Raw genomic sequence first — 13,777 nt, forward strand, 5'->3', positions numbered from 1 at the left:
CTGTCGCTTCTAAACTTTTCAATAACTGCTTTGGTCGTAGCGCTACGTTACTTGTGTAACTCAATTACCGGTTAACTCAGTTAAGAAAAATACGCTACTAGTGCATTTATCGCCGTGGGCAATGGTGTCTACAAAAGCGCGTTGGTTCTTCTTCTGAGACGAGCAGGTTTCTCTTTTCATCGAGGTCCTACGGAGCGAAAGTCCTGAACAGAGAGAATGAAATTGGGGCAGACCTCCCAATTTAAAGGTTGCGGAGGTTACTGATCGTGACGTATGTAGATTTACCGGAAGCAGTGGAATTATGGGAGTTAGAGTCCTTAAAAGGACTGTGGTAGTACCTACACTATGAAATGAAAATGTATGTTATTATTATCATACCATGCAGCTTATATTTTTCACAGGGACGGGCAACAGGACATACATAATTGACATTACCAAGGTGTCATCAGCTCTCGGAACCAGTGTGTGTTCAGCCTTGATTGGCATACATACATTCTCTGGGTGTGACTCCACAAGTGCCTTTTATGGTAAATGCAAAAGAAATACATTTCTGTAGCATGTGAGAAACCTTAAGAGTACCTCAAGGCTTTTAAAAATCTGGGTGCTAACTTTAACTTGGACCACTCAACAATTTGCACTACAATGTGGTCACTGTCAATGAGGCTAGGTACAAGACTTTCTGTATGGCATCATCAGCCTTGCCAGAATTGTCTATTCCCCCTACAAGTGATGACCTCCATCAACAGTGCAAAAGGGCAAATTATCAGGCTGCAGTCATGAGGTCCTGCATCAAACAAAATATAGGTGCTCCATCACCTGCTGGATACGGTTGGCACCTAGAAGATGGAAACCTACATGTCACATGGATGACAAGAAATCTGGCCCCTGACAGTGTTTTGCATGTCATACACTGCAGCTGCAAGGAGAGTGCCTGTGAGACAGGTAGGTGTTCCTGTGTCTCTGCAGGACTCTGTTGTACAGACCTGTGTAGGTGTTGCAACTGTGCAAACATAAAGAAAATTGAGGAGAAGGAGGATGATGACTGCCCTGACACTGACAGTTAAGACTAACGTCATGTGTAGCCTATTGCCTCAGAGTTGTATTGCAGTGGTTGCATTGTTAACATTACCATTCATTTGCTGTTTTGTATTGTTTTATATATTGTACATACTGTATGTATATGTTTTAATAAAGATTTTTTTATGATTGATCAGTGTTTTATGATTGATCAGTTAGGAGCGAATAAATACGCGAATGAATAACCAAATGGTCCTTGTCATTGATTACTTCCTTTTATTGATCAAAATGACTTAACATACAAAGTTCACCTTATCGTCTATTTTCCTCGTCATTCTTCGTGCAGGTGGCTATGTATAAAGTACTGTTTAGAATCCATTTGCCCCCCTTTAGAAGACTTTTGTGAGAATTCCTCTCTATCGGTAACGTTAAGTAAAACCACGAGGCAGATGTTGCTGGAGTGTTGACATCAATCAGCTAAGCGATTGGTCTAGCACGATCGCGGACCAAAATGTTATTACGCCCTGAAGAAACTAGTTCGACATAAAATGCCTCGCCATTAAAAATGGGCAGGGTTTCTTGCGACAAACTTTTTACTGTAAGTTTAACGTAACTTGTTCTTTTTTATGCAGTTAAGATCATGTAGTTCGCAGACATCGGAGCGAGATAAAATGATAATAGGGTTCACCTTATGACCTAATGGTCGATTTGTTTAATAACAAACACCAAAACAGAACAGGTTCAATGGTAGAGCAAAGTGAAAAAAATGGTAAAGTGTTCAAGAAAATCTCGTACAACGCAAGTTCAAAGAACTTCTTACAAAAGTTGTTAGTATGCAAATTCAAGAAATAACTTCTAAGAATAACTTCTAATGCATCATCAGTGGTTTGCACTTTTATACCTGTCTGGGGGGAGAGGTTTTTCGACTTCCTGGGTGTGTGTTTAAATGTGGTAGGCCAATGGAGTCGAGAGGTTGGGCCTCTTGTGGCCAATCATATTATTGTTATTGTCCTGTGTCGGAAGAATTTAATTTATTATTATTGCTTCATGCTGTACTGTCGCTTTAAGAAACTGTTTGCTTCTCATATTATAATCTAGTGTGCTCAAGACTGATGGAGAAATTACCAGACACAGTCACACCCCCATTCACACCCACCTTCTTACTCCATACCCATTCATATACTCACACACGACCACATGATATGTAATCTGATACTTTTGTAAACTAAATAAAAGAGCAGAGGAAGGGTGCAGCAACTCGGAGTTGATGAGGAAGCTGCCAGCAGAGCAAGATGCACTCTCCCCTTCCAAGTAAAAGATCCAGACATCTTTTGTGTTGTTACTTTGTCGTCACATATGTTAGAATAAACCTAACATAAATAAAGGGTCCAATTTCAAAGAATTGGAATTTTCTGTCAATTATTTAATGGTTTGGGCTTTACAGGGCTAAAACTGTCAACTGCAATGAACATGTTTTTTTTACACAGCAAAACAAATTTGACTAAAATGCTTCATGGTGTATCAGTTAAACAAACAAAAAAAATATTCAAATATAATTTTATGTATATGAGTTTCAATTTGTATTATATTTGATACATCGGGTAACAATGCTCAAAGAGTTCTTTTTCCTGAACAAACAAAAACATAATAAAACACAAACAAATTTACCAAATTTGTAATTCCAAATATAAAAAGTGCTACCATAATGCAGTAATGAGAAATCCACTAATGGAACTGGCTGGGTGGAAGTCTGGAAAACATATTATATATATAAAATATATGTACAGTATACCTGCTGTTTCAAATTTGATACGTCATTTTCAACACGGTTTTACTAAAACATAGCTTATGAAATTTTAAGTATTTTCACGCATCAACCCAGTAATTATTCCTATTGATGTTTCAGTAATTTTTTAAATGTTTTCCTCATCTTAACCTTGTCAAACTTGGCAAAGTTCTTGTTCAAAAACCACCTATGTCCAAATCCTGAGTCATGGCAATCTTGTAGTGTCACTGGAAGGCCCACTAAGGAGTGAATAACTATCCCTGTTGAATTATCTGTGCACTGCATGTATCTGATTATATACATCTGGTTTTTCAGGGAAAAAATATCACACTGCTCATGTAGAGGGCTGTAAAACTCATGTATCAAATATAATACGTTTGGCGTTATAGGGTTAAAAACCTTGGACTTCTGACTCTCTTTGAAAAACCGTGCTCTTGTAATTCAGTGAGAATAAACGTGTTGTAACGACTCCATGAGTGAAAAGTTACCAATGATAATATTGCTGTGCAGATTTAGAATATGGCCCTAATCCTTCCCAAAATACAGCAGTGAGATGAAACCAGGTTTGACAAAGATGAGCGTGTCAAAACAGATGAGAGGAAAAAGCACAGAGCTCTCTGTGGCCTTTCTTATCGTCAGAGTAAATACCAAAGACTTCCCATTTCACTATAGTTCCTGAATGTTTGCCATTCCCTGTCAAAGGCCAGTTTCATATTTCATCTGTCGTTCTATAAATACTCAATTAGTGAATACTGCACACTGCACACAGGGCCTGCTGACCCAGGAAGCGGGCCCTGAGGTTCATGCTCTCTGGTTTGTTTCCATTTATAGACAGCCTCTGCTCTTATTGTGTACATAGGGCCAGTCAGAGCTGTAGTGTTTGTTTATGAAATATCTGAATGCACTTGTCATTACTGAGTCGATTCCAAAGATTTTTTGTTATTGTTTTGTTTAAACAAAGATTTCTTTCTGCAGCACTTATGGGTCACTGGAGTGGGTTTACACACCCTGCACCCTCCATTATGACACACACTGTTGTTAATAGTTACAGTTTAAACTTTTCAAGACTAGAATCAAGGGACATAAAAAATAAAATGCATTTTACAAAACATATTTACAACATATTGCAAATATGAAATGTTATATGGTGTAGTGGTCCAAGATTTCTGCCAGTGACATGCATTCAGGGAAGGCAGTGTCCCCTTCCATCATGATAAAAAAAGAAAAAAAGTACATTGTAAATATAATTTATAGTTAGTTATCAAAGTGTGTTAAATCATAATCTGCTTGTAAGGAACACATACCCCCTTTTTTCAGAGACGCTGCTCTGCACAGAAAATGTTCTGCACGTACTCAAGAATTGTTTTACAATGTATTCTTCAAAGGATGAGGTCTGCTCTCCATCATCTATGTGAATCGTGTGAACTTTGCCCAAAAAGAATGCACACAATGAAAAATAACTGCTCAGCACTTATGTAACTTATTCAATAAAAGGAGCTGCAGTCCTCATGCACTTTGGGACTTAGGTGAGCCAACTCTGCGAAGCAAGCTCCCCCTCACAGCGAGTAAAACTCACAACGTTGTCAGGTGTGGTTCTTTCCAGGTCATTCTATCTGTGGCAGTTAGATGACAATAGTGGTTGCTGAATAACGCATTTTTCGGCACCAACATACATAAAATAAATATTAATATTTTCCACTGATCTGTGTTAAAGATGCATTTTCAGTATGACTCTACAGCTTTTTGACATTTTATTAAGTAAAAATCGCTGAATTTGAGTATTTCGCATTCAAATACAGGGCAGAAATCCCGGGTGAGGCAGCGGTGAGCTGTGCCTCACATCTGACTGCACAATCCAATACAAACTGGTTCACATGCCTGTTTCTGTTCCTCAGCATATCACCAATATGAACTTAACAGAAATATTTATTATACAGCACGACTCTCTACAGTCTGTGTAATGTCTTTAATGTATGTGCGAGAGAATTGTTTCTGCTGATCGTACAAGAAAGTGCAGAGAAAAGTCAGCAGGGGAGGCAGGCAGTACTCAGCCTCACCTCAAGGTGTGGGCAGTGGCTGCTACCACTGAGGTGCTCTGAGCATGGCACCATCCCCACACACTGCTCCCCGGGCAGCTTAAAGCTGCCCACTGTTCACTTTGGTGATGAGTTAAAAGCAGAGGTCACATTTGGTTGTGTGCACAATGACAAGTAGTTCACGTTCCTTCCTTTCCTTCCTTCCTCAAGGGGTCGTACATGAACTGACAGGTGCTCTCCAGCTGGCGTCAACAGGCAATCGAAAGTTGGTTAGAGCCAGTAGTAGGTCAAGAACAGCGTTTTCTATGCTCAAGACAGAAACATTTCTCAAAACTGGACTTCCAGTTCAAACAGAAGGTGATAAGTGATGGAAGACCAACGCCAGAATTAAAAGGTTTGCTTCAAACTATGGGACAGAAGAATCATTTTTATTCAAATGGAGTGGTGCAAACGAAAAGACTGGCTGTGGCTGGCCCGAAAGAAACCGCCCTTAAGTCTTTCCTTTTCTGAAAGTTGGTTAGAGCCAGTAGTAGGTCAAGAACAGCGTTTTCTATGCTCAAGACAGAAACATTTCTCAAAACTGGACTTCCAGTTCAAACAGAAGGTGATAAGTGATGGAAGACCAACGCCAGAATTAAAAGGTTTGCTTCAAACTATGGGACAGAAGAATCATTTTTATTCAAATGGAGTGGTGCAAACGAAAAGACTGGCTGTGGCTGTCCTGAAAGAAACCGCCATTACTGCTTTCCTTGTCTTTTTTTTTCATCGTGTGATAACGTCTGGACTAACTCGGGAGACTGTGACCTGAAACATTTGCAAAGAAGCCTCAGCAGACATGAAGATCAGCCACGTACATTCAAAGCCAGAATTCCTTAAAAGTTTTGGAAATTCAAGAATCGATTTGGCCTTGGATGAGCAACGGACACTGAACATTAGCGTCTACAATGCTAAGGTGAGATACAACCATGGACTTCATCTATAAGTATATAGTACTATAAGGTAAGGCTAAAAATGGTTTTAAGTTTTTGTTTTTTAAAGATAAGATGGAAGTAAGTAGAAAAAAATCAAGTATTTGATAACTAAATTCTAACTAAAAAAAGTTTATTTTTATCTGAATTTTAGCAACAAAAATGGACATAGCTAAGTATTTTAAGGTAAATGAGTGCATTTTAGTTATTTTTGGAAGGTTTTATTTTTGAAGACTTTTTCAGGAAATTATTAGCATAGTATTTTACTGTGATCAAAAGTTGGCGTACCAAAAAAGTAAATTTTACTGAAATTAAACCAGAAAAATTTACATAGATAAATATTTTAAGGCAAATAAGTGCATTAGTCATTTGTGAGAAACTTTTATTTTTCAGATACTTATTGGTATATACTGTAGGTTCCCTCTCTATATCGCAGTACTCCTTTCGCCTGGTAGCTTTGTTTACCTAGAGGAGAATGAACACAGCATTATGTTCCTCGCGCTGATTGGCTCATGCATCGTACCGTCTCTCAGCATCTCTCCTGGTCGGTCTGCCACTCGTTCTAGTGATAGGAAGACTGACTCTTTTTATTGATTCGAATCTTTGACTCTCGAACAGTAAAATTAACGAGTCGTGAACGAATCTTGAACTAATCATTTCACTCATTTTACAGCAGGTGGTGCTTTAGCGTTGTGGGGCTTTGTAAAGAAGGCTGCGGTTCTGCCATAAGCAATTAAAACCATGGGAAAAGCTAAGAAATAAAAACACACCACAATGTGAAGATGAATGAGAGCAAAAGAGACCCGAGCTCTCTTTCACGTGACAAATGAAACGAATCTGCGAGAACGAAGCGAAAGATTAGTTCACAGCGAAAGATTAGTTCATAGCAAAACATTAGTTCATAGCGAAAGATTAGTTCAGAGAGAGTGATTCGTTCATAGCGAAGGATTAGTTCACAGAGAGTGATTCGTTTTCAATGAAAGATTAGTTCACAGTAAAATAATAGTTTGCAGAGAGTAATTCGTTCGTAGTGAAAAATTAGTTCGCAGAGTGTGATTAGTTCGCAGTGAGTGATTTGTGAGTGATTCGTGAGTTCAATATGAACAAATATTTCATATGAGTCGGGAGTCACAAGTCATTTGAAAGATTCGTTCGTTTTGAACGAATCACTCGCGAACGACACAAAACTAGTTCACAGAGAATGATTCGTTCATAGCGAAAGATTAGTTTGCAGAGAGTAATTCGTTCGTAGTGAAAGATTAGTTTACAGTGTGTTGTGGTAAGGTTTTACCACCCCGGATTCGTTGATCAAGAACTTTCACAAAGTATAAAGAAAAGACAAAAGTCGTTGCTGGAGTTCGCCTGTGCACAGGGAGGGTCCAGCGGAGAGTCAGGGGGTTGACTGCTGAATCCTGCTCTTTCTCCAAACTCAGGCTCTAAAAGAGCCTGAGTTTGGCCTGAGTTTGGAGTTTGGAGAGTTTGGATGTGTGTGTCAATAAAATTGACACACACATCCAGGTGGTACATCTCAAGCGATACAGACTTCATTTGTTCTACACACAGACATACATTATTTTTGGCAACTGCATCTACACCGTTAGTTTCTCATCCTGTTCTTATCGCGCCCAGGTGCTGTTGTTGGGACCTTGTGTTCTACTATGAATCCAGCCATTGTCAAATTGTATTCTAAAAGTTTCTGTTTCCCATCACACCAAGTACTCCTCTTTTCACAACAAACCTTGGTTTTATCTCAACCTCGCAGCTCCTTCTCTACATCTGCATGTTTTCAGTTCTAGCTTTAAGCAGCATTTTATGTTCAAGCTGGTTATATGTTTTAGCACATCTCTTATGATCTTTTTAAAACATGATTATATATGTTGCATACTTCTATAAACTATGAACACATGAATATATTTTATCCACAATTCCCCCTTTTGAACTCTCTTCAGAGTTCAACATTACCATAGAAGTATGCTTCTAGATTTTCGAGCTGATAGTGTTCGAGCTCCTCGGGTTCCGTGGCTATGTTATATATTACAACTCTGAGTGGGGAGATCGCAGTAGAACCATAGAATTGCATAAACGATGATTATTAGTGAAAATATGAATAAGGCCTCATACTTAAGCGGTAGCATGAATATGGTTTTGCGTTCTTATATTCTTTAAAAGCGCGTTGTCCCTGTGATAGCTAGTTTACACAAGGCCCATGCAAAAATGACAAGAAAAATAAACCAGCATGCAATACACAATGTTAATTTGATAAGGTTCATCTGGGAGATGTCTTCTTTCTTGAGGTGGTAGCTTGGCACGCTACATGTAGGAGAGGAGCGCTATTTCACCTCCTCCCGGATGGAGTTCTTCTCTTCGGACTCCAGGGGTGGACTACCCTGGAGTCTTGGATCACTACCAGGGGATTATTCTGCCCCTTTGTCGGTAGGATCTGTCTCCGAGTCAGCCGACTCGGTGTTCTGTTCTTGGAGGTTTCTCTGAATGTCGATCAGGGAGCGTTGTGGTTCCTCAGCTGCTGCACACTGGCTCCAATGAAACCAAGTGTCTCCTTTTCCTTTCAGGCGTACTGCGTGGGTTGTTCTTTCAGTTACCTGGAATGGACCTGTCCAGCGTGGTTCCGACCACTTTCTTTTGATGACTCGCTTGCGTCGCCACCTCCGTGCTCTGTATATTTTTACTGAATTTTAACCACAAAATGGACATAGCTAAGGATTTTAAGGCAAATGAGTGCATCTTTAGTCATTTGGGAAACTTTTATTTCTGAAGACTTTTTCAGGAACTTATTTGTATAGTATTTTCCTGTGATCAAAAGTTGTACTAAAAAAAGTACATTTTTTCAGAATATTAACAACAAAATGGACATGGACACATTTTTAAGAGTTTTTTTTAGTATAGTATTAACAAACTCAGTCAGTTTAACCCAATTAGAAAAAAAATGTAATTCTTAGACATATTACAACTTAAAAGTAATGTAATAGTTACTTTCTGTGGTAACTAGGTATTTCTGTCATGTAGTAACTCATTTACTAACTCAATTACTTTGTGGAAAAAGTTACTAGTAACCGTAACTAACTACTTTTAAAAGTAATGTGCCCAACTCTGCCTGCGAGTATATAAGCATTGTGTTTAACAAAACAGTGCCAGGTTTCACATTGAGTGAGTAAACTGTGAGTAAATTGAAATTTATTTACTTTAAGAACATTTTTTGTATTTGCATGGAATTTTTCCAACCTTAATTTGTACCATGGCTTAAAGAAAGGATGTGAAACGTCCACTGATCCAAATAATTAGATATATATTAATAAGAAAAATAGAACTTCAGTCCAGTTGTTCGTATAGCCTTTTGAATCTGTTCTAACTTTTCAAGCGTGTTACTGTATTTTTCATGGTAAAGAACTACATTTTTTAAAGATTATTTCTTGGTGTATTTTACTTATTTTTTGGCCTTTGAAATACAAGTTTTAAAGTTAAAACATTTTACAAAGGGATTATGTTTTGGTTAGACTATTAAAGTATTGGGATATAACAAAGTGTTTTCAACAGCTTATATAAAAGCGGCCAGTTTTCACAGCACTGATGCGATAGACCTAAGTTTTTCTTTTTTAATAGCAGCATCTAGTAATGAAATTTATAAATGGCATAGAGTTAAATAAACAAAAAGTCAGCTTGATGCTTCAGTAATGATTGGTATGTTTTTGTATGAAACGATCCTCCTTCTTAGTTACAATAAAACAGGAGTTAATCACTCACTGTTTAGACAAAAGGCAACTTTTATTTTTTTAACCAGGTACTTATTCTTTATGCCTTTAAAAACTGTTACCATTTCTCTTCCCAACAACAAATCACATTATGCTGCAAATGCATTGTCATGATTACACAAGAAAAAAGTTATATTTATATCAAATTTACATATGCATATTCTTATATATCTACTCTGTTGTAAAAATCAATAAGTTAGAACAATAAATAGTGTTTTATTTGACACAAGCAGCAGAGGTATCAAAAGGCTAACAACATAAGAAAATATTGGCATTTTCTTGGGGAGGTGCGGTCACAGAAATTTGAGACTGGGCCCCTGTTTTCACACTTGGTATTAGCTTACAGAAGCTAATGTTCTGTAAAGGACATTTCTACATAAAAGTGATGTATGACCTATAGCTTAGGATGGTGTACATGAAAATGGGTCAGTAAACATTTTTACCTAGGAATGTGGACCCCCCCCACCTGTCATAGACCCCCTTGAGTCCAAGCAGTCAAAGTATGTGCAGAATGGCATCCAGTTCTCCAACTAAAGTAGTTGTCTCACATGTTTCTCATGTGTCTTACTCTCCAACACCTTGCTATCATTCCAGCTCCAGGGAGTTGAAGAAAGGCATGTGACGTTGGAAACAGACTATGGGAGAGATAACCATGCCACCACCACAACCCCCACACAGCACTTACGTATCAGGGGTCTGCAGGAGGCAGGAGCGGGGCCTGTAAAGTTCATGTCTTGTCAGGTTGCTTCTGGGAGGTCATTTTCCTGCACCAGGACACATGAAGTGCTGATTAGTGTTTGCATCGAGTGGGGAGTCCAGAGATAAGTGGAAAGGAAGACAGATGTCAGGGGGGAAGTGGAGGTAGGGGAAGTGGAGGGAGGGGAAGTGTTGGCCTGTAAGTTCCCACAAGGCTTCCTAGACAGATCATGTACTTGGTTGAGTCCTTGGAAAATCTTGTTCCTTTTTGCTCTTGTTGGTGTCACTTTTGGCAACATGCAGACTGTAGGTCAGTGACATGTTGTCTCTCCACTGTCTATATTGGCATAAAGGTGAGCAGTGTCTTTAGTGAGTCTTGTTTGTCCACACATGCTTGCACGAACTGGGACGAACAATAGTCATGCCATTTTGTCAAAGACATTCTGTCCTCCTCTTCCAGCTTATTGTTTTTTTCAGTGCCTTTCCTCTGCGTCGATAAGACCTTACGATAAGTTTAGTTCCGTCTCAGAGCAGGGACTATCTGCAGTCACACTCAGCGACCACCATGCCTTCAAACTTGTACTTATAGGTGACCACACCTGTCTCGTCCAGGTAGAGCAGGGAGATAGGGTCTAGCTTTGTGGGCACACAACAAGCTCGTGCTGCTTTTTGAGGACTGTTTATGTTGACCAACGTCTGAACAATGGCATGTTTGGTTGGTGTGACATGCTTTGTGAGTGGAAAAGAGCAAACGCCAGTGCACTCATAGGCGTCGTAGCCAGGAGGGGCTAGGATCCAACTATCCCAGCCAATATCTTTGAACTCTACATATAGAGACTGTTTTTTGCAGTGGTTGACTTTGGCATTGCGACGGATGCGTGACGTTGAGTCAAAGATGAGATTGGACCGCATCTGAATGAGATCCTCTTCATCAGGCTCAGATTGTTCTCTTCCCTCATCACTCCAATCACCCATCCCTATGTTATTCTGCAGAACTATGTTTGAGGTTTCATGGTCAATCATCTCATTCAGCTCACACTTGTCATGCCGGTGGTCGCTGCTCTGATCGTCTAAGAAAACAATGAGCAGGGGTTTGTGTTTCTCCTCAGGTCTAGTATCAACCTTCATGTCCCCTACAGGTGGATGCCTGTTTTTGTTGTCCTCTAACATATTTTGAACACCATCATCAGACATGCTGGCAATATGCACTTCTAACCGGTGCGTGGTGACCCCGTCAGAATTGTGCCAGCGTTGCACAGCGGCAGTGAGATCGAAGGCCTGCCACCCGTTATCAGTACCATAAACCTGTCGTGATGCCAACTCCACCCACTTCATCTGCTCTCCTTCTCTTCTGAACACATCTATTCCAGTTATGTTATCATTTGTCACATAGTCTGCCTGCCCATTCGATTCGATTTCATAAATTGTGACCTTGCGGTCAATCCCTGCGTAAAGGTGGCAGTCAGTCTGGACCAGGGTGTAGATGCGGAGTTCTGCTGCGGTGATGCGTTCATGGTGAGCGACTGAGACATTGAAGAGGAGGGGGTGACGAAAAAAAAAAAGAAAACAAGTAGTCAAAGTACATTTTTGTATAGTATCATGGTATACAAAATGTATTTAGATAAAGATTTCAACTTAGGTCACAACACCAAGTGGCGCTTTGGCCCAGAGGCAATGTCTCTGTCATTGGTGTGGAACCCCAGGGTTCACCTCCTGGGCAAGTTCGAATCCCGGTTAGGGCAGTTGGTACCTTCCAGTGGACTCACCACCCGCAGGAAGGTTCAGGGGGGTTGGTACGGTGCAATGTGATTTGGGTGGCGACTGCTGCCCCCGCGACCCGGTAACGGATAAGCGGATGAAAATGGATGGATGGATGGATGGTCACAACACCAAAACCATTTCAAATATAATGTACTGAGGAAGAAAAATCCAAGATTTGAATATGAAATCAGTGTCATTCTGAAACTAACAGAAATGTTGACTAGAAAAATGGACCCCAAAGCCGTTACTCTCATTTTTATTCATCCAAAACATTGTTTTTTTTAACGTAAGTGATGTAAAGAATTTGTTTTTAACCTTTGACCCATTAGCCCCTCAATAAACAAACGAGCCTTACCTTCATTTTTAAAGCTGCGGATGATGCTGGCAGAAGGCATTGCATTGTGGTCATTAGCAAAGTGGTTGTAGAGCTCCATCATGTACTCAGGTGGCTCCTCTCTCAAGTTTCCAGGAGACAGTGAAGGACCCGAACCTGAGAGGTTGAAAGTCTGCAGAAATTGTCCCTTCAAGTTCTCCAGCAGACTCTGCATGTCTACGTTATTATCCTGCTCCAGCAACGATGGATCCACCACCCCTCTGTGTCCATCGTCAAGCCCTGGGGCTGGAGATGGGACTGCTCCTGCCACAGAAGAGTTCCTGAAGTAGCAGGATGGATAACAGCAGGAGCTGTGTCTTGGAGCTGCAGATGGTTCTGGGTTCAGAAACCCAAATGCTCGCCATGAGAAAAACTGCAGTTATCTCGTTAGCGCCTGTTTATTGGTGTTCGTGCAACAGGCTTCTATCTCGTTAGCGCCCGTTTATTGGTGTTCGTGCAACAGGCTTCACTTCATCTGCAACCAAAGAAAGTTCTGGTCGGTTCTTGGTGGTTCTGTTGACCCTTGCACTGACCAGTGGGAGTCTCTCTGCAGGAGGGTAATCCTGATGCTCTCAGATTTCACAGCATTCATTCACATGCACAACTGATGTCCTGGACAACACCTCTGCAGCTCCAGTGACTAAGTGTCTGAAACTTAACTTTGTCTGTCCGAGTCATCTCTGTTGCGTCCAGTCCGCAGTCAGTCTCTGTCTTCTTCTGCCTGTTCTGCTCTGGTCTTCCCAGCTTTCTCTCTGTCCCTTATCTATGATATGGTGGGCTCTACATTACTAAGTGTGTATGGCCTCTTTGCTGGTGTGTGTGAGGGCATGCACATCTTCAGTTTCCATGTGATGCACGAGCGCGTGTTATCTCACAACTTCCTTAATGAGGACTTCGTAAACATGTCCTGTAGCCTCTTCCTTGTGGAAGCATTTTTTGTTTGGGTGGGTGCTCGGAGCTGATATACTTCATTTGTTTATTATCTTTGTAAATGGTGGAGTTTTTGAGACACTGTCTGGGCTCAATTCACCATTTCTTTCTGACAAAATACACCAAAGGGTCTGTTGATAGTGTCGACAGTAACAGGATATATCTATTAGACATCAAATGACCGAATGGAATTGGAATGCAACGAGGTGTGAAGCCTTAATGGTGTTGAATGAAAGACGCTGAGCTTCACAGTGAGTTTGGAAACATTTGAAGTAGCTCATAAAGAGCAGAGAGAAGCAGTTATCACTTTTGTTCATTTAACAAACTCCTTCTTTGGTCTGCTGAACAAACCCTTTCTAGATTGATTTTCAATGTCTGGACAGATCATAATGAAAACATAAAATAAATCTGCATTTCAATACCCCAATGACATAACACCTTTC

At 40.2% G+C, this 13,777-nt stretch overlaps 1 protein-coding gene across 1 annotated transcript; it reads right to left on the bottom strand.

The window, feature by feature from the left end:
* Nucleotides 1-9,188: 9,188 nt before the first annotated feature.
* LOC103397049 (bone morphogenetic protein 10-like) lies at nucleotides 9,189-12,809 on the bottom strand. Its single transcript, XM_008335300.2, is given in 3 exon segments — nucleotides 9,189-11,821; nucleotides 12,346-12,655; nucleotides 12,657-12,809. Coding segments are annotated over 3 exon segments (1,437 nt in total). The 5' UTR covers nucleotides 12,770-12,809; the 3' UTR covers nucleotides 9,189-10,807.
* Between the last annotated feature and the right edge of the window lie 968 nt (nucleotides 12,810-13,777).

The sequence above is a fragment of the Cynoglossus semilaevis genome, chromosome W (genome assembly GCF_000523025.1).
Source record: "Cynoglossus semilaevis isolate Cse_v1.0 chromosome W, Cse_v1.0, whole genome shotgun sequence".
Classification (NCBI taxonomy): domain Eukaryota; kingdom Metazoa; phylum Chordata; class Actinopteri; order Pleuronectiformes; family Cynoglossidae; genus Cynoglossus; species Cynoglossus semilaevis.